The sequence below is a fragment of the Hyperolius riggenbachi genome, chromosome 4, assembly GCF_040937935.1.
Source record: "Hyperolius riggenbachi isolate aHypRig1 chromosome 4, aHypRig1.pri, whole genome shotgun sequence".
Lineage (NCBI taxonomy): Eukaryota > Metazoa > Chordata > Amphibia > Anura > Hyperoliidae > Hyperolius > Hyperolius riggenbachi.
Genome location: NC_090649.1, coordinates 49,347,719 through 49,369,608, shown reverse-complemented (window position 1 = coordinate 49,369,608; position 21,890 = coordinate 49,347,719). Strand labels below are relative to the sequence as shown.

Genomic DNA, 21,890 nt, shown 5'->3' with positions numbered 1-21,890 from the left:
ACAGCCCTCTTCCGTGCATGCGCAGTACTCAGTGTAGGGCACCTCCATGCCTTGTGCATCAATGCTCACCACTCCTCCATCCTTCATGTGTGCAGTAATCCCCCTCCCCCCCAATGCATGGCACCCCTTTCCTTGTGCACCAATGCTCTGTGATAAATGTAAGAATGTAATCGAACCAATTACATTTCACCTCAGTAGGGTTTGATTGGTTTATTTTCAAGCTGCACACATTTGCATGCAGAATTTGCAGGGTGCTGCATCATCATCAACCTGAAATTATTTGCATCTCACTGACCATCCCTAGTAGGGACACATTAGTTGGGGGATGATGAGTAGTTGCTCAGCAGTTGCAACTTTCTGATTACATTTTGTCATAACCTTAGTAGAGGGAGGCTTCTTCCATCCCCCTCCTCGCCTCCACCAATCCAGTGCTGGGACTCCCTAAAGCTTGTTGACAAGGCCTTCTCAATGCGAGCAGGCACAACCGGCTCGCACTGGCGCAGTAGCCTGGAGCCACTGAAGCCCAACGTCTTCCGCCAAGCATGAGCAGCTCCGTGCTAGTGTGCAGGCGTGAGCTGCAGGGCCACACGACACAGCACACAAGTGATTCCCCCCTCCCCCTTTTCTCCCCACCAACAGAGCTCTCTGGTGGGGTCTGATCGCCTCCCAGATGTTTGTTTGTTTATTTGTTTCTTTTTGTGGGTTTTTTTATTATAAAAAAAGTGTGTTTTTTTTGTTTTTTTTACTAATGTACTCCCCCCGCCAGCCAATCTCCGTGATCAGCTGTCATAGGCTTCAGCCTATGGCAGCCGATCACCCCTGTGCCTCTGGAGGGGACAGCCATGTCACACGGCTGTACCAGTAGTTAAATGGCGGTTACGCCGTCTAGCAGTCTCCCGAGCGGCAATCGCCGCTCGGAGACTGAAGGCGGAGCTCTGCTCTGCCCACCAAGCAGGAGATGCACGCACAGCCTGCGCGCGATCTCCTGCAAAACAGTGCCCCAGGACTTTACGACGATCGGTGTTAGGCGGTTTAGGGCTGCCACCGCGGCCACACCCATCGGCGTGAGGCAGTTGGCTAGAGGTTAAGAATGTATTCGAACCAATTAATTTTTTTACCTCAGTGAGGTTTGATTGGTTTATTTTCAAGCTGCACACATTTGCATACAGAATTTGCATGGTGCTGCATCAACTCGAAATTATTTGCATCTCACTGACCATCCCTAGTAGGGACACATTAGTTGGGGGATGATGAGTAGTTGCTCAGCAGTTGCAACTTTCTGATTACATTTTGTCATAACCTTAGTAGAGGGAGGCTTCTTCCATCCCCCTCCTCGTCTCCACCAATCCAGTGCTGGGACCCCCTGAAACTTGTTGACCAGTCCTTCTCAGTGTGAGCAGGCACAACTGGCTCGCACCTGCGCAGCAGCCTGGAGCCGCTGCAGCCCAACTTCTTCCGCCAAGCATGAGTGGTTCCGTGCTAGTGTGCAGGCGTGAGCTGTCCTGCGCCCACTAAGTGTGGCCGTGCTTGTTCACACATGGGAGTGCACCCACAAACATTCAGTGAGTCCCGGCGTCCATCGGTGGTCTCTAGGAGGATGTGGGAAGCCTATGGAGGTTCCAGAGGATTCCCTCTAGTGAGGTCAGTATCTGACTTTTTTTTTTCTAAAAGTCACAGGTTTGCTTTAATATTTATTAGCAATGCACTCATTTACAGGCTTGTATAGTACATGGCTATTGACCCTGAGAAAGTGCACGTGATGTGTATGCAACACGTAAGGAGGCCTGCCACATAGGGGGCGTGCCCTGCCCCAGCTTGTGTGAGCCACGTCACTATTGCGCTTGTTTCGCTGGACAAGCTGATCCATGCTTTTCCGCTCCAATCCATCTGCCGGTGAGAGCGGCCTGCAGGAAGCGTGTGTGGCCTAGCGTTGAGGACAGACAGTAGGGAATCCTCCTCCCTCGACCAGCTTCTGCTTTCTGCCGATCTATCAGATGGACGAGGGTGGTAAGTCCCGGTGTGCTACGTTACTGCCTCAAAATGAACAGTCGCTGTTAGGCCACGGCGGAACCAACTATAAGTGACCGAACTTTGCTGGATAGCATTGCAACTTGGCCCAGATTAGGTGAGCTGAGATTTTGGTGGCCATACACCCTATTGGTGCTGGATTAACATCCAGCGATTGTTTCAGTGAGAGTGTATGTCTGGTCGGCTGAGCAGAGGTGTGACAGCCATAGCCAGTGTCCCGCCCAAGTTAGTGTAGGTAGCCAGTGTGCTTTCCTGCCCTCCGTGTTACTATAGGTAGCAAGCAGTTTACAACATACAAGGAACTCACCTCTCCAGGCAGCTCCACCGGCGATCTATCGCCTCCATGCATCGTGTCTCCATGATGACAGCGCCCCCTCTTGTCACATGGCCTGACTTCGGGTCACATGAAAAGAGGGGGCATTGTTGTCATAGAGACACGATGCATGGAGACAATAGATCACTGGTGGAGCCACCTGGAGAGGGGAGTCCTCTGTTACACTCCAGTACACAAGGCGCCTACCCTGCACCACAGGGGACTTGCTGCAGGTCTCCACCAGCAGACCCTTGTCACCATCACAGCCACATACTATAGACCCCCGGGCTACTGGCCCCATAGCCATGGCCAGATTTTAGGCAAGGCTACAAAGGCCATGGCCTATGGCACTAGGAAAGCAAGGGGCAGGCTGTGGGCAGCAGGGTGGCAGTACTAGTAGTGCCTGACATCCTGTCGCTAACTGTCCACAGTGGAGCTTAAACGGGGAGGTTTAGGATGCTGTCAGTCCAGGGGCAACTGGTGATAGTGGGCCTTGGGCGGTAAAAAGTAGAAATCTGGCCCTGCCCATAGCAGCTGCCGGTGCTTGTGAGTTACCTAGCTTCTGTGCATCTGCATTTGAATTTTTATAATCGATTTGGCTCAGGTTATGCTGCCACCTGCATGGATGTGCATCGTGCTTTAGTATACTAGTGTGTTGTTGGGCATCTAGATTTATGGTTCACAAGCTTGCATAGTGCTGGCAAATATTTTATCCTTTTTAACAAGTGGGGTTTGGTCTTATCTTAACCAGTCAAGGACCGCAGCATGTTTGGCTGATCTGTGCTGCGTGGGCTCTTCAGCCCACAGCACAGATCAGGATTGAGGCAGGGCGATCAGACTTCCCCCCTTTTTTCCCCACTAGGTGGATGTCCTGCTGGGGGGGTCTGATCGCCGACGCTCTGTGTGGCTGAGCGGGGGGGGGGGGGGGGGGGGGGGGGGTCCTCAAAGCCCCCTCCGCAGTGCTATTCCCCCCTCCCTCTCCTGCTCGAGATAGGCGGTACAGGACGGCGATCCGTCCTGTACCGCCTCTAATAGGCTTCAGCCTATCAGACGGCAGCAATCCCCGGCCAATCAGAGGCCGGGGATCGCCGATCTCCTTTACGGCGCTGCTGCGACAGCAGTGCCGTAGGATGTAAACACAGGGGATTTCTTCCCCGCGTGTTTACATTTCGCCTGCGAGCCACGATCGGAGGCTCGCAGGCTGTTCACGGAGACACCCTTCGTGAACTGACATGGAACGGCCGCTCGAACAGCCGTTTCCATGGAAATCCACTTACGACCAGCCACCGCCTATCAGCGTTAGGCGGTCGTTAAGTGGTTAAAGTGGTCTGAAAGTCAGCATTTCTACTTTGCTCTAAAAGATTCCTCACAGCATTAAAGCTATTGTCCCAGAAAAAAATAGTAGCAGAACATCACTGAAATGGTTAAACACAGCACTTTGTCCTGCTATAATTCAGCTTCAAATCAGCACCCAGACTGGAGATAACATTATCTTTGTTTACATTCCAATGTTGATACATTTGTGTGTAACAAGTAAAAAACACTCTCCGAGAAGCTGTCTCTGCTTCAGGCACACACACAGTTCAAAACAACTCATTAGAAGGTTTTAATATATAATAAAAAGTAGTTGGAATAACATGCAATGGCAGCTTTCAGGGCAAGATAAACTACACTTTGGAAACTTGTAGTTTGCAGACAGACAAGTATCTTACTTGTGCACAGAAGCAAATATGATAACTGTAATACAAAGAAGGAAAACACATTTTTATTGAATGTTATGTCAGAGTTTCAGACCACTTTAAGAAGGAGATAATTTTTCTTTCATTCTCCCCATAAACACTAATCCTCATCTTGTACAATGTAAATGTACACAGGGTCTTATCTTTGTGTGCACCTTTGGACCAAGGCCAGCAGCCATACGTCATCTACTGCTCGGTGAATGCTAGTAATGATATGTCCTCATGGTGTAGGTCATGTTGAAAATGGCTTCAACTCACCTACTGATCTGTGGGGATGAGCTCTCTGAATCAGAACAGTTGCGATTTTTGCGTTGGAATTCGTCCATTCTGAGTTAAATCACAAAAATTGGAAATTACTCTTTTTTTTTGAGTACCGCATTATGTTCTGCCGATGCGAAAATTGAAACAAGAATTTTCAGCATACACAGCATGAACGAGCAAGTGACACCCATGCCAACCTAGAAATAAAAAAACATGTATATAAGTAGATAAATACTACTTCTACTTACATAACAGATGTATTGCACTGTCCACGTTATGATTCCTGTGAATTTTATAAAGGAAAAGCAGAGAATCCTATTCTAGACAGTTTCCATTTTGGTTACCTTTGAATGAAGCTAATCCTGACATCATTTCCTCCCTCCCATTTTTTTTCTCTTCTTGCTAATTGTGTATTCGTTACCCGCCCTCCTCCCAGAGTCTTCAGACACTCCCACTAATGTCTATACTAGGAAATGCACTGTCTTATGTCATTAGAAGGAGGGGGGAATAAAGGAAAGAGGAGGAATATATTATAGACTAGCTGGTCGCCCGGCGTTGCCCGGGTATGTAATTGGCTAGTGTTAGCGCTGTCCACTTTTTCTAATCCTAACACACAATTACCTAGTTTGTGAGCTTTGCGGTCTTTGGCATCAATAATTGGCTGTGGCTCCACTACTTTGAAAATCAATAGGTGAATTTTGATTAGCTTTTGTAGGCTCCACCTACTTTTCTGAATATTAATCCCAGTCACCCACTGTGCAAAGTTTAAGAACCCTGCCATTGACAGACAGTGTAAGAATGGCTGCAGTTTACATTCTGGCAGTTAAATTTTTATTTTTCTCCACCCACTGATGTCCTAATGTTTCCCGGGTATGTATTTGGCTGCTGTTGGCTGTGGCCACTTTTTCTAACCCTAACACACAATTGTCAATAGTCAATGACCAAGTTTGTGAGATTTGTGGTCTTTGGCATGAATAATTTTCATTGAAATGAAACACATCTGATTCGCTGTTTGTAGCCCCACCCCTTCTCTAAATATTTAACCCCAGTCACCCAATGATCAACTGTACCAGGTTTGAGGCTTGTGCCATTAACAGTGCAAAAATGGCAGCAATTAAATATTTGCCTTGAAAATCAATAGGTGAATTGTGATTGGTTTTTGTAGGCTCCACCCACTTTTCTGAATATTAATCCCAGTCACCCAGTGACCAACTGTGCAAAGTTTTAGAACCCCACAATTAATAGTGTAAGAATGGCTGCAGTTTACATTTTCTCAGTGAAATTTGTGTTTGTCTCCGCCCACTGAAGACTCGGCATTGCCCAGGTATGTATTTGGCTGGTGCTAGCTCCGCCCACTTTTTCTAACCCAAACACAAAATTACTTAATGACCAAGTTTGTGAGCTTTGAGGTCTTTGGCATCAATAATTTGCATTGAAATAAAATAAATCTGATTGGCTATGGCTCCACCCCTTTTCTGAATTTGAACCCCAATCACCCAATGGCCAACTGTACCAGGTACAGGTGATTACCAGTGCAAGAGGCTTGTGCCATTAACAGTGCAAGAATGGCATCAATTAAATATTCCCCTTAAAGATTAATAGGTGGATTTTGATTGGCTTTTGTAGGCTCCACCCACTTTTCTGAATATTAATCTCAGTCACCCAGTGACCAACTGTGCAAAGTTTGAGAACCCTACCATTAATAGTGTAAGAATTGCTGCAGTTTACATTTTCTCAGTGAAATTTGTATTTGTCTCCGCCTACTGATGACCCAGCATTGCCCGATTATGTATTTGGCTGGTTTTGGCTGCGCCCACTTTTTCTAACCCTAACACACAATTACTCAATTACTCAATGACCAAGTTTGTGAGCTTTGCGGTCTTTGGCATCAATAACCTGCATTAAAATGAAACAAATCAGATTGGCTGTTAGGGGCTCCACCCCCTTATATAAATTTAAACCCCAGTCATGCAATGATCAACTGTACCAGGTTTGAGGCTTGTGCCATTAACAGTGCAAGAATGGCAGCAATGAAATATTCCCCTGAAAAATCAATAGGTAATTTTTGATTGTTTTTTGTAGGCTCCACCCACTTTTCTGAATATTAACCCCAGTCACCCAGTAACCAACTGTGCAAAGTTTGAGAACCCTACCATTAACAGTGTAAGAATGGCTGCTGTTTATATTTTCCCAGTAAAATTTGTATTTGTCTCCGCCCACTTATGACCCGGCGTTGCCCGCTTATGTATTTGGCTGGTGTTGGCTGTGCCCACTTTCCTAACCCTAACACATAATTAATCAATTACTCAATGACCAAGTTTGTGAGCTTTGCGGTGTTTGGCAACAATAATTTGCATTGGAATGAAACAAATCTGATTGGCTATTTGTGGCTCCACCCCCTTTCTGAAATTGAACCCCAGTCACCCAATGATCAACTATACCAGGTTTGAGGCTTGTGCCATTAACAGTGCAAGAATGGCAGAAATGTAAATATTCCCCTTGAAAATCATTAGGTGAATTTTGATTGGCTTTTATAGGCTCCAACCACTTTTCTGAAAAATAACCCTAGTCACCCAACGACCAACTGTGCAAAGTTTGAGAACCCTACCATTAACAGTGTAAGAAAAACAAAAGTTTGCTTTCTTAAAACAGAAAGAATTTGTGATAATTTAGGTTGGAGTGAGCTTGAGATGTCTTCCAGTGCATCACTGCTGAAAATATGCTAATTAACCATTGTTACCCTTAGAAGCTAAACACACCTCCAGAACCGCTGGAATGCAATGATGTGTCAGCTTGTTAAATTGTACAGAGCCATAATAATCCAACATGCATACAGACTGTTTTGGATTGTATGATCCTTATCAGTGCATGGCATAGATTAATTTGGCTCTATGCAGTAGGGCTTGTAACACCGAGAGGTACAGACTAACCAGCGAGCTCATGGTGACCCAGAACTCATTGGAGTGTGTAAGGGACTACAGTGGTCCTAAAAGCCCCCTTACTAAGATGTTAAGAAAAACAAACGTTTGCTTTCTTAAAACAGAAAGAATTTGCGATAATTCAGGTTGGAGTGAGCTTGAGATGTCTCCCAGTGCATCACTGCTGAATATATGCAAATTAACCATTCTACCCTTAGAAGCTAAACACACCTCCAGTGTAACAGTGTATGGCTGCAGTTTACATTTTCCAGTGAAATTTGTATTTGTCTCTTTTTGGTTATGAGAATAAAAAGTATCCTATACTTTATTCCAGGTAATGTACTATGTGTGTGCCAAATTTCATTTAAATCCGTTCAGCCGTTTTTGCGTGATCGAGTAACAAACATCCAAACATCCGAACTTTCCCATTTATTATATTAGTAGGATTAACCATTGTTACACTTAGAAGCTAAACAGACCTCCAGAACCGCTGGAATGCAATGATGTGTTAGCTTGTTAATTTGTACAGAGCCATAATAATCCAACATGCATACAGACTGTTTTGGATTGTTTGATCCTTATCAATGCATGGCATAGATTAATTTGGCTCTATGCAGTAGGGCTTGTAACATTGAGAGGTACAGACTAACCAGCGAGCTCATGGTGACCCAGAACTCATTGGAGTGTGTAAGGGACTACAATGGTCCTAAAAAGCCCCCTTACTAAGATTTTAAGAAAAACAAACGTTTGCTTTCTTAAAACAGAAATAATTTGCGATAATTCAGGTTGGAGTGAGCTTGAGATGTCTCCCAGTGCATCACTGCTGAATATATGCAAATTAACCATTCTACCCTTAGAAGCTAAACACACCTCCAGTGTAACAGTGTAAGAATGGCTGCAGTTTACATTTTCCAGTGAAATTTGTATTTGTCTCTTTTTGGTTATGGGAATAAAAAGTATCCTATACTTTATTCCAGGTAATGTACTATGTGTGTGCCAAATTTCATTCAAATCCATTCAGCCGTTTTTGCGTGATCGAGTAACAAACATCCAAACATCCAAACATCCGAACTTTCCCATTTATAATATTAGTAGGATAAAAGACCCCACAGCATGCAACTGTTTTGCCAGCAGATGGCAATGGTAATTAAAGGGCCAGTGCTCCTAAGTTATGTGATAACGCCAAACCATAACAGCAGAAAAAGTTTTGAAAGTTTTGATTGCAGGATTAGCATCTTTATCACTTAATACATTCAGACCAGCTGCTGAAATTTGGTGACAATCCTGCTTTAACACAGTGATAATTGGATTCAGAAACACACATTTTCAGCCCATAGTGATGTCAACACAAATGGCCGCCTGGGATTCCCTGGTGTCCAAAGGCCACACTTAAGTGGTAGAACAAGCATTCTTTTTTTCACATGAATAGGGGGTCCAGGGGAACAGGGCAGGGGAACTGAGCTGGCCTCTGGACCTTCAATCCACGTGGAAAACCGCTCGTTCCGCCACTCTAATGTGGCCTCCTGGGACCGGGGTTTCCCAAGCGGCCATCTGGTTGGCTCACTGTTTGCCAAAAATTCTTGTGTTAACGCCGTGTTTGCTGAAAATTCTTGTTTCCGAATCCAATTTTTTACATCGGCAGAACCATTGACTGCACTGAGTTCAATAGAAAATGCTTTCGAAACACGAAAGTCGGAAAACAAAATCCGGCATTTGTCTGCGGAACTCGAAGGATTTCGACAAAATCGTAATTCGGCTGTTCTGAATCCTACTTGATCTGTTTCACCCAGACTTTTGCCAAGTTGAGCCCTAGATCATAATGACATGAAAAACACAACACAATATTGTTTCAGCCTGACTTGAAATGTCCCCCTGATTTCTTGGAAGCCAAACATGTTGGTAGTAACAACTTTGTTCTGTAGCAGTGGAAAATACAGCAACTGGCACTACGACAGCGTGTGAAGCAATTCACTTCTTGCAATCTTGTAAGTACACCAATTCCATGGGTATGACACAATCAAACACAGCGTGCTAAGGATCCAAAAGAAAAATAGACATCAAGTTCATTCAGCAAGCAAGGAGATATAAGATCCGGCACTGCATCAGTTGTATTAAAAGAGCTTTATTTCTAATGGCTCTTCAGATTTGCTAAAAGTTTCTTATGCAGTATAAACTTATGTAGTGCACATACCCGTTGTGGTCAAGAGAGGTTGTGGGGCATGGTGGTGGTAACGGCCTGCCTAACGTCCGTTTCGCTTTAGCAGTGTCTTCAGAGGCTGCATAAGAAACTTTTTGCAAATCTGAAGAGCCATTAGAAATAAAGCTCTTTTAATACAATTGATGCAGTGCCGGGTCTTATATATCCTTGCTTGCTGAACAACTTTGTTCTGTGTCTTATTAGTTAAACTGCAGTATAGTAAATCAACCACAAGATGTCACTGTCTGTAGAGTGATGCGATGATCTCTATGGTGATTTCCTGTATTCTCTCTGTATCCTCTCTGTTCTAAGTAAGCTGCATTTCCTGATGGTGTGTGTGTGTGTTTTTTTTTTATCTCTGCATGTTTTTCTTCTGTAAAGTTCTAACTTGTTATACTGGGTGCCTATCTGCATATAGAGAGCACTCTGCTGTATCAAAAGAAACAACCAACTATTGCACTATCTTCCTGTGAAGGAAGTCTACATCTCACACAATTGATTAAGGGGCCTTTCACACTGGGGCAGTGCCTTGCCACACCCCACCACAGCTCACAGAAAGTCTATGGGGCCGTTCATACCAAAGCGGTGCGTCGCAATACGATGGAAGTGACTTTTTTACCACATCCCCGATGCAAGGACAGATCTATGTTACCACGCTGTTCTGCGGTGACCTGTGGCGACGTGCGGAGGACCGGAAGTCATGTAAGTCTATGGTGATGCAGGGTTTTGAAAACTGTATGTGGTGGTGTTGCAGCGCGCATGTGCGGAAGAGTATTTTTACAATATGCATCCGTGCTCTTCTGTATTTCCAAAACAGGAAGTGAGTGCAAGCGAGCATCACTTCCTGTTTGGCTGTCAGCCAGAAGGGGTTTACTGGGTATTAAAATGGTAATGCCTGAAGGCCTGTTTTGGGGCCACACCGCACCACTAATGCCAAATCTTAGTGTGAAACCGGCCTAAAGAATTGGACAGTGAATGTCAATGTGAGCTAGTAAAGGTTCTTGAAGGCAATCAGAGTACAATAGCTCTCACAAAGAAGCCAGTTTGCCATTAGAGGTACAAACATATTGACACTAAATTCCATTTCCTTAGATCTGTTCTAACAGAGGGCAGGACTGCATTTACAATAAGGCACTGTAGGCATGTGCCTACAGGAGCCTGATGATGGTAAGGCGGTTTACTCCCCTCCCCAACTTGATAGATTTTCAAGTGACATTTTTGACATTTTGCAGTGCAAGAAGTTTATGTTGGAACTGTACCAAATTAACCTTTTTAGCAGTGTAATAAGAGCAAGTGGGGATGTTTAAGGAAACCAGAGATGGTTTCCTAAGCCTTATTTATACTTACCTGGGGCTTCATCCAGCCACATGAGCACCGGAGCTTCCCGTGCCCTCCTCCTCAACACCTCTGTTCTGACACTATAACTGCTGGTAATCCGGGCAGTCGCGGGCTCCTGCGCTTGCGTGGCTTGGCCGTACGCACACCTCTCATCGAACTCCCTTCCCCCGGAGCGTTCCTCGCCTGCTGTGCTCAGTAGTACTGCGCAGGCTTAGAATGCTCTAGGGGACTGAGCACAGCAGGGGCGTGCACGTGGCCGAGCCGCACATGCACAGAAGGCAACAGCTGGTGGTGACTGACTGGATTACTGGGAGTCATGGAGAGTTAAAGAGGAAGGAGAGAGAAGCCACACTATTGATAGGGCTAGAGCACATGTGTCGAACTCCAGGCCTGGAGGGCCTGATCCAGGGCCGGTTTAAGCAACAATGGGGCCCCAGGGCAAAATAAACCTGGGGGGCCCCCCAACAGATACCCCGGGACAAAAAAAGGGACCTTTTTTTGCAGCTGGTATAGTCAGGGTGTAAAGCCCCAATCGGTCGGAGCTCTGGCTATCCCAGCCTGCATGTCGGACAAGGGGTTAAAAAGTTTCAAGAGTTTAAAAAAAAATTCCCACACTCTAAACATTAAAAAAAAATTGGGAAAATAGGAAAAAATGCCAGGGATCTTCATACAGCCATATTGCGGCTGTATCGCAATCCCTGACCAAAGCGTTGCGGCTGCGTATAGACCCCCTGGAAACCCCGTCAGGAAATGTATTGCTCTTTCTTTTGATGCATGTAAAATTACACTACCGTTAGTTTGCTACTAAAAGTGACATTTACCGCATTTAAAAGTATACTTTTTTCCTTCAAAGCTTTAAAATCGATTTGAAAAATTGTTTTTTCCTCTTATTCCCAATGATCTCCTTAACATATCCTGCAAATTTAGAGTTTCTAGCATTTAAGGTGGATTTGCTATTAACCGTTAAAGTTGGCGGGTTTTTTAATGTGTATATTTTTTCCTTTGAAACTTTAAAATCGAATTTCTCAAAAACTATAAGGTCTTTTTGAAAAACTTTTTTTTACTCTTGTAGCCACTTGGGGCCCCTACAAGCTCTGGGGCCCTGGGGCAATTTCCCCCTTTGCCTCTATGGTAGTGCCGGCCCTGGCCAGATCCATGCCAGTGTTTAGGATGGACTGAGAAAGAGAAGAATGTGTTCTACCTCCTAGGTTCTCAACCTGTGGTACACGTTCCCCAGGGGGTACTTCTGATGGTTCCAGGGGGTACTCAGGCTTGATATACTTAACCAAGAATAAGAAATTTAGAGTTTTAAAAAATGATAAATCTTAAAACTAAATTAGTGTTTTATTTAATTAAAAGCAATAGTAAATACTTGTACATTGCTTAGAACCAATTATCATGTATTATGATGAAATATATCTTTGTCAAGGGGTATTTATGATAATGTTTGCTATGCTAGGGGGTACTTGGTGAGTACAAGGTTTTAAAAGGGGTACATAGCAATAAAATGTTGAGAAACACTCTTCTACCTGATGGACCACGCCTTTCCTGATTCAGGCCCATCAATTCATTTGAGCTGAATCAAAAATGTGTGAGGATCTCGGCCCTCGTAGGACCGGTTTGACATACCTGGGCTGGAGAAGCCCCAGGTAAGTATAAATAATGGCCAGTGTACCATATCTGGTACACTTTAAGATATGAGATAATTCATATACCTTTGTATAGCTTATCCACTGATCTATAGTAATGTGACAATATCGTCTGTTTGTTGACCAGGAAGTGTTAAATAAAGTTTACTCTGGGATAAGATAAAAGAAAAGAAAAGAGAAAAGTGTGAATTCCTGAGAGAAATCAAAGCATGGTGTCTTTATGCAGTTTATCAAAAACAATGGAAAAAATGCAACCACCAAAATGATAAAATGAAGCACAGTAGAGATAATTTAGCACTAGTGACAGGACAAGAATTTGGGATAAATCTGTTAATGAGATATTTGTCCTTCAGTGTGGCCAAAAGTTGAGTCTGTTGGGTCGCGTGCGGTTATTAAAAATGACTGCGTGGACAATGAATGTCTATGAGAAGGTTCATATCAGCGCCGATCGTGTGCTGACCGTTCAGTAAAGCGGTGCGTGTACCATTTTTGAGGCGATTCCTCCTCAATGGAAAGTATAGGAGCAACGCAAAACTATCTCAAAATCACTTTGTGTAGCGATTGCGTTCGCGTTTTTAAGATTAAATACATTGTGTTTATTCTTTTCTGGGTCAGAGAGTTCCCTTCCTGACTTGCATCAGAGAGTGAATTACAAAACCGCTCGGAAACAATGCTTAGAAAACCGCTAAGCACAAAAACGAATCGCCCACCCAAGCGCCGGGAATCGGAAAAAAAAGACGCCTCAAAAACACGGACACGTGAGCCGAACGCCATGTGAACAAGGCCTAAGAGGGATTCCTTCTAATTTCCTATCTTGTCTCTGGTACAAGGCGGAATCTCCAGAATGGGGATGCAGATAAAAAATATCATCCTAAAATGAAAAAGGTGTTGACTGGAGGTCGACTTTAAAGAGGCTCTGAAGCGTAGTGTACAATGCAGTAAATTATTTAAGACTAGCTGATGGCTCAGCATTGCCCGGGTATGTATTTGGCTTTGTAGGCTCCACCCACTTTTCTGAATATTAATCCCAGTCACCCAGTGACCAACTATGCAAAGTTTGAGAACCCTACCATAAACAGTGTAAGAATGGCTGCAGTTTACATGTGTGTGGATGTAGTTTTACTATTTGGCCACAAGATAACCACAGTGAGAAAAAAATTGTCCTGGAAGCGAATGCTCTCACTTCCAGGAACCATAAAGAGGACGGAAAACTGTTTTTTTATTTTTTTTGCGCCGGGGACTTAGATTAATGAATGGGAACCATATTCCCATTCATTGATCTCGGGGCTAATGGAAGAGGGGCGAGAGCGCGCGGGAGCATGCGCGATCTTGCGCCCAGCGCAGCGGCAGCAGGACAGGCTATCTGGATGGATATATCCTTCCAGCTAGACCTAAGTGGTTAAAGGACAACTGAATAGAGAGGTATATGGAGGCTGCCATGTTTATTTCCTTTTAAGCAATACTAGTTGCCTGGCAGCCCTGCTGACCCTCTGCCTCTAATACTTTTAGCCATAGGCCCTGAACAAGCATGCAGCAGATCAGGTGTTTCTGACATTATTGTCAGATCTGACAAGATTGGCTGCATGCTTGTTTCTGGTGTGATTCACACACTTCAGCAGCCAAAAAATCAGCAGGGCTGCCAGGCAACTAGTATTGCTTAAAAGGAAATAAACATGGCAGCCTCCATACCCCTCTCACTTTAGTTGCCCTTTAAGTATGTCACCACCTGTAATAAAGTTCTGAATGTACTGTAAATTGGGGTGAAGAATGATTTTACAATGGGCAAACATTGGCTAAATAATTTATAACTAAATGAATATTGTTAAAACAATTTAAAATGTATATAATTTAAATAACACTTGAAAAAAATAGAAAAATGTATTTAATTTTATTTAATAACAAGATATTTTTAAGCTCTTGAGTCTCTTTAACAGCGATTTTAATAGAAAGACAAATAAATGTAAGTCTTTTCATCAATCTGGAGTCTTGTATAAACTTTGTACCAGCGCCACGGAATATAATAATAATAATACCCTATTATTAGCAATTCTATATCTAGTCATTCTTCTTGCTGTTTGAACATTTTCCATTACAACAACCAGCACAGGGAAGTAAGTGGTTTTGGTGGGGCACTGATTCACCTAAATGGGTTAGTGAGACCAAGACCGCCCGCTATGAAGCTGTTACACAATTATTACTAAACAGTGCAAGTATGGTGTGTTTTTTCTCCCCTTTTTCAGTCATCTGTTAAACTTTCAGACCAAATCTGGTCTTTGTTTACCCTACGAAAATATTAACTGGTACAGCACCGCTGTACAGTGTATCTATGCCCCTGTGCACTTACCTTCAGCACCAGAGGCGTAAATACACGTATGGCGCTGTTCCCGATGGCGTGCGCATGACACATACCCTTCCCCCGTGGCCAGGGGCGTAGCAATAGGGGTTGCAGAGGTTGCGACCGCATCGGGGCCCTTGGGCCAGAGGGGCCCCGAAGGGCCCTCCCTCAACTGCAGTATTAGCTCTCTCTTGGTCCTGTGCTCATAATAATCACTTCTATAGATACATGGAATAGTAGTAATCATTGACAAACTGTTCCCCATCCCCTTCTTGCACCCCTGACACTGTGGTTACCATTGGCAGGTTTTGGTGCGCCGCATCAATTGTTATGTATAGAGTACTTGGGGGGCCCCATTGTAAAATTTGCACCGGGGCCCACAGCTCCTTAGCTACGCCACTGCCCGTGGCAGAGTACTGATCGGGGAATAGGAATATGTGTTCCCATATACCGATCAGAGTACCCGTAGTGAATGATCATCTGGCCTCAATGAGATTCCGATGGTCATTCACAAAATGAAAGTAAAACTCTACAGATTTGCACTACTTCCTGTATACTGTTAAGTACACAGGAAAGTGTGATGACATCTAGTGGCCAAAAAATAAAATTACATTTACACATATACATACAACTGTTGAAATCAATAAATAAATTACCCCATTCATTTTACTCCCTTATTTCCTCCTCCGCTATAGTTACCAAAATTAAACAGTGTTATAGTTACCGAAATTAAGTGGAAGCATAAAAAGAAAAATCATAAATAGTTACCTTAGGGACTCAGCTTTTTAATATGTATGTCATAAGGTCATCTCACTATTATTTTTGCAAATTAAGGCTTGTAATTATATTAATATAGTATAAACAAACACAAAACAGAAAAAATCCATGTTGTCACCATACATTGTGCTAGGAACATAATTTAAATGTTATAATAACTGGAAAAAATGGGTAAATAAAACATGTGGGTTTTATCAATCGTAGCACATTTTATTTTTAAACTATAATGGATGAAAACTAATAAATCTTTTTTTTCTTCTTCTTATTCCCTTTAAAATGCATGTAAACATTGCTAATTCTTAGCAAAAAGTACCACCCATAGAAAGCCTACAGTAATTTGTGGTGAAAAAAATGTATAGATAATTTTGGTGTGCTAAGTAGCGATCAAGTAATTGGCAAATGAATGGAAGGAACGTGATGTGTGAAAATTGCTCTGGTTTTTAAGGGGAAATAACCTGTGGTGGGGAAGTGGTTAAAGGACTGTACATTTCAGGCTCAGACAATCAGAATTGTTGTTTTGACTGTGGAAAGCTACGTATCCATGAGACGATGGCAGAAGATGGATTGGGGAGCTACCAGCGACCCATGATGCAACAAACGATTGTTCCCCTCTCCATCTTCTGCCGTGGGTACGCACAACGCACGACAGGTGCAATACGATCAATACGATCATGGTACTTTTGAGCAGTAGTCTACATCGATCGGAATTATCATCTGTAATCGTGACTGTCAGGATGGTCATGATCACCGCATGTCGCTAAATGTCGCTTAACTAATTTAAGTTAAACAATGTTAAACAATTTAAGCCAAAGATGTTGTGTGATAGCACAGAAAACGGACCTCCATCGCAAAACGTTGCCGGAAAAACGGCGTAGTGGGGACTGGCCTGATGATGTAGATGCATTTACAGAATGCCGCAGGTCAGGGCTCAGGGCCCATTCACACCTGAGCGGGAATCGCACGATTCCCGCTCGCGGCAAACCGCTAGCGGTTCTGCAAGAACCGCTACACATTGTAGCCAGTGGCCGTGTTCTCACTGCCGCGGTTGCGGTTAGCGATAACCGCAACCGCGTTGCATGCAGCGGTTTGCCGGCGACGAGCGTTCCGCGATTTGCGATCGTGATTAGCGTGCATAGCACGCTAATCGCGATCGCTCCAAAACCGCCGCAGTGTCCAGTGATTTTTCCGCGCTAATCGCGGGAAAATCACTCCCGCAGAACGCCGGCGGTAATCGCCGGCGTTCTGCGATTGTAAGTGTGAATGGGCCCTCAGGGGCGTAGTTACGTTAGGCCTTATCTCCCCCCTTGCAGAGATCTGTAGGCCGGGACCCCAATTTAGCTGATCTCCATCACTCCTGTACGTAATGCAGAGCACCAGAAAGAAGCTTGTGCTTTTCCATTTCTGAGACTGGAAATCCACACTCCATGGAAGTTCTGTGTAATCTTCAGCACCGCCTCTCCAGCTTCTGTGGATGACACGGCAGAGGTCACTGTGTAAAGCACAGAGGCAGATCTGCCGCTGCCCCGGATCGGTTAATCAGTTACCATCTCTTTGTGCCGCTGATGCCGGGAGACAGATACATAGAATTTACTATAATCATAAAAAGTCCATAAAGATAACGCAGAGGAAACAGTATTGTATACAACTGTTATAGAATGCTATGAAAACCAATGGAATCTCCTGCTCATTGTATATATAATGGTAACAGCCACCCTAGTCTGTACTGCACAGAGCAGCGCTATCCATAAGAGGCAATTCAACGTAATGGACAACATCACAAGAGCAAGAGTGGTGAGTACATATGCAGCTGCATGCAGTATAATGCAATATATATATATATATATATATATATATATATATATATATATATATATATATATATATATATATATATAGTGTGTTTTTATTCCCAAGCTATAAGCGGGCCTGAAAGTACTTAAAGCAAACCTGAAGTGAAAAAAACCCCTAAGATATAATGAATTGTATATGTGGTACGGATAATGATAAATAGAACATTAGTAGCAAAGAAAGGAGTCTCATTTTTTTTTTTTTAGTTATATAGCCTTTTTTATATCATTGCATCATTCTGTCACAGTTGCAGTATTAAAACCACACTCTGTCTTTTAAGCTATAATACAAAGCAGAAATAATAACACTTTGTAATTTCCAGCAGTAAAACCTTATCTCAAGCTGTATCTCACAGTTTCTTGGCTTTTTAAATGAATGTTGTAGGGGGGGGGGGGTCGGGGGAAAATGAGTTGAACTTACCCGGGGCTTCTAATGGTCCCCCGCAGACATCCTGTGTCCACGCAGCCGCTCACCGATGCTCCAGCCCCGCCTCCGGTTCACTTCTGGAATTTCAGACTTTAATGCGGAAGTGACCAATGACGTAATTTCTGCATTGAAATGTTAGCGTCCTGTGGGTAGTGTGTGCTCTGCACTGCCTCTTGCAGCTTCTCCGGTCCCCTGATCTGAGGTCTGAGTTACAGGGACACAGAGGAAGTGACAACAGGGCAGGTGGCCTGGGGGGGTTGGCTGTTGGTAAGGGGAGGAGCTGTTGGTAAGGGGGGGAGCTGGCCCCTCTTGCCCCTATGTGCAGACGCCCATAGTCCTCTCTCACTGGGAGGAAAAATGCCAGGGCAAGGAACCCCTGCTGGATCCTCATGGAACCCTGGGTAAGAAACATTACCTTAAAGTCCTACACAAACTGTTTGATCCTCCTCAACTAAGTTCATAATATGGCAGATGATTGCTATACTTTTCAGCTGAGGTAGTAATGCTTCTTCTTTCTGTGTTTACTAGTCTCACATTACTCTGCTGGTGCTGTCACTGCTGACCTCCTCAGTGCTGGTCTCTGGTCAAGGTCGCAGAATCCATATGAAAAGTAAGTGTCCAGGGATGAAGCTTGCCATGTTCCCATCAGAACTGCTGCTGCATCTGAATGCCAGCGATGAGATCCTGTCCCTGACACGTGATGTGGGCAAGACGTCCCTCTCTCCATGGACATACAGGTAATAACGTGTTACAATGTGGTCTGTCTAGCATTAAGGCAGGTGTGTCGAACTCAAATACAAAGTGGCCTGAAATTGAACTCTAGGAGCAAAACTACCTCCAGGGCCATACAGTTCCCTGGTGTCTAGTGCCACCCCCTTCCTCATGCAATCCCTGGAGTTTAGGGAGCCCTCCCCCATACAATTCCCTGGTGTCTAGTGCCACCCCCTTCCTCATGCAATCCCTGGTGTTTAGGGAGCCCTCCCCCATACAGTTCCCTGGTGTCTAGTGCCACCCCCTTCCTTATGCAATTCCCTGGTGTTTAGGAAACCCTTTCCCCATACAGTTCCCTGGTGTCTAGTGGCCCTCCTCTCTCCCCTATACAGTTCCTGGTATCTAGTGCTTTCTCCCTACCTCCCCATATGTCTTCCCTGGTGATCTGGGGCTTCACTTTCAATATAGCTTCCCTGGTGGTCTAGAGAGGGCCAAACATAATGCAAAGAGGGGAAACCACTTGAGGGCAAAATTTGATGGCTCTTTGAGTGAGATTTTGACATGTATGCATTAACTCTTTAGCAGCCAATTTATTTAGAGGCCTGCAAGTGCTCCAGTCAAATTTATTTTAGCTCATTTCTTGCTTGTTATATTTCCTTGCTATCATTTGTACTGCTGTAATGTGTGTTTGTGGACTTACTTCTGAATAGAAGACACTACGGTCTTACTCAATAAAAACGGTCTTAGGCCCCATTCACACTTGCGTTTTGCCTTGCAAACGGACCGGATCCTGATCGGATCCTGATCGGATCAGGACCTGATCCTGATCGGAACCGTACGGTTCCGATCAGCATCCGATTAGGATCCGGTCCGTTTGCATCAGGCATGCATCAGGCTGCCATCAGGATCCGTGGGCAAAAAATAGCGAAATTAAATAAAAAAATGTTGGGGTCAGCAGAAGGTGCACCTGGTACATCTGTAGAATCAGGTTCCTCCGCTGTAGGCCTCACCTCCACCTCCGACATTCTGCCAAAACAGCTCCAGCACGTGTGTCACTGCTGCTCCACTCCAGACATGCTTGGCCCATGTGTCCCCATCCGAAATGGCCGCTTGGATACGCATAGGAAGTGGGGTAGAATGTCAGGTTTTTGTAGGCAGTGTGTTCTGTGCCTTCCGTTCCCCATTGGTTTCTGTGTGCCTGATGGTGCTGTCAGGCTCCAGTCAGGCTCCGGTCAGGATGCGTGGGCCGGAGATCCGGACCCAAAAAATAGCGCATGTTGGAAAAGAGTCCGGAGTCCGGATCCGATCCGGCTCCGGTACGTACGGAACGGACGCGTGTGAACGTCCGCATAGACATTACATTGCTATGCGGAACGTACGTTCCGTTTGTACAGTATGCGTTCCGGATCCGATCCGGAAAATCCTGATAGCGAACGCTAATGTGAACCGGGCCTTACTCAATAAACAAACAAAATCAACTTTATGTAGATCGCTGGAAATAACATGCTTCCTCTGCGTCTACAAAATATGGGAGAATTGGTCTCTTTGAGCTTGGCACCTCTGAGGAGCTGGGGCAGTGTTGCCAACCTTTCATGTTATTTTTTACTGACAAATACCTAAAAATTTACTGACAAAAGATTTTTTTTACTGACAAAATCGAAAAATGGGCGTGGTCACGCAACAGAATGTGGGCGTGGTCATGGATGGGGCCAAATATACATGATTTTAATAGTGTTGTAAAAGGTCTGCCGGGAAAGTTTCAGCTCTGCCATAGTGTTACCCCCCCTTCCCCCAAAATACATGTAATCTGACAGCATTTCACCAAAAATCCACGTAAAAATACAGATAATATGGCAGTGGTTCCCTAAAAATAGATGTAATCTGGCAGCAGCGATTCCCCCAAAATACACATAATCTGATAGCAGTGGTTCCTCAAAAGTAGGTAGCCCCAGGTCTATAGGTGTCCCCAGAATAGGTGGCCAGCAGTATAGATGTCCCCAGAACAGGTAGCCATGGGTAGAGATGTCCCCAGAACAGGTAGCCAGGGGTATATGTGCCCAGTATATGTAGGCAGGGGTATATGTGCCCAGTATATGTAGGCAGGGGTATATGTGCCCAGTATATGTAGGCAGGGGTATAGGTGCCCAGTATATGTAGCCAGGGGGTATATGTGCCCAGTATATGTAGCCAGGGGGTATATGTGCCCAGTATATGTAGTCAGGGGTATATGTGCCCAGTATATGTAGCCAGGGGTATATGTCTCCAGTATATGTAGGAAGGGATATATGTCCCCAGTATGTAGGCAGGGGTATATGTTTCCAGTATATGTAGGCAGGTGTATATGTCCCAGTATATGTAGCCAGGGGTATATGTCCCCAGTATATGTAGCCAGGGGTATATGTGCCCAGTATATGTAGCCAGGGGTATATGTGCCCAGTATATGTAGCCAGGGGTATATGTGCTCAGTATATGTAGGCAGGTGTATATGTCCCCAGTATATAGTCAGAGGTATATGTCCCCAGTATATGTAGCCAGTGGTATATGTGCCTAGTATATGTAGCCAGGGGTATATGTCCCCAGTATATGTAGCCAGGGGTATATGTGCCCAGTATATGTAGCCAGGGGTATATGTGCCCAGTATATGTAGGCATGTGTATATGTGCCCAGTATATGAAGGCAGGTGTATATGTCCCCAGTATATGTAACCAGGGGTATATGTGCCCAGTATATGTAGCCAGGGTATATGTGCCCAGTATATGTAGGCAGGGGTATATGTGCCCAGTATATGTAGGCAGGTGTATATGTCCCCAGTATATATAGTCGGGGGTATATGTCCCAGTATATGTAGGCAGGTGTATATGTCCCCAGTATATATAGTCGGGGGTATATGTCCCAGTATATGTAGGCAGGTGTATATGTCCCCAGAATAGGTAGCCAGGTGTCCTCCCCAGCAGGAGGGAAACAGCGCAGAGAAGAGGGAGAGCTGTGGGATCAGCGGGAAGGGGGGCCATCTCCCCCCTCCTTCCCGTACCTTGGGGCTCTCCCTCCCTCGCTCTCCCCTCCAGACCGAAGTGTGGTGCGGTGGCTGGCAGCGGGCGGAACTTACCTCCGTCTTGTTGCAGGCGCGGGATGGATTTGCCGCGAGTCTGGTCTGGTCCAGACCAGAGCAGCGGCACCAGAACTTCCGGCGCTTGGAGCGAGACGGAGGTAAGTTCTGCCCACTGCCAGCCACCGCACCACACTTCGTTCTGGAGGGGAGAGCGAGCGAGGGAGGGAGAGCCCTAAGGTGAGGGAAGGGGGGGAGACGTCCACCCTTCCCCACCAGTGATCCCACAGCTTTCCCTCTTCTC

General features: G+C 44.9%; 1 protein-coding gene across 1 annotated transcript in view; it reads left to right on the top strand.

The window, feature by feature from the left end:
- The window catches only part of LOC137570346 (interleukin-17F-like), a 110,160-nt gene that overhangs the window by 87,335 nt on the left and 935 nt on the right, over positions 1-21,890 (top strand). The window contains exon 3 of the mRNA XM_068278994.1: positions 18,358-18,566. Coding sequence (XP_068135095.1) covers positions 18,433-18,566 — 134 coding nt within the window. The 5' untranslated portion in view covers positions 18,358-18,432. The remainder of the gene's footprint in view (positions 1-18,357; positions 18,567-21,890) is intronic.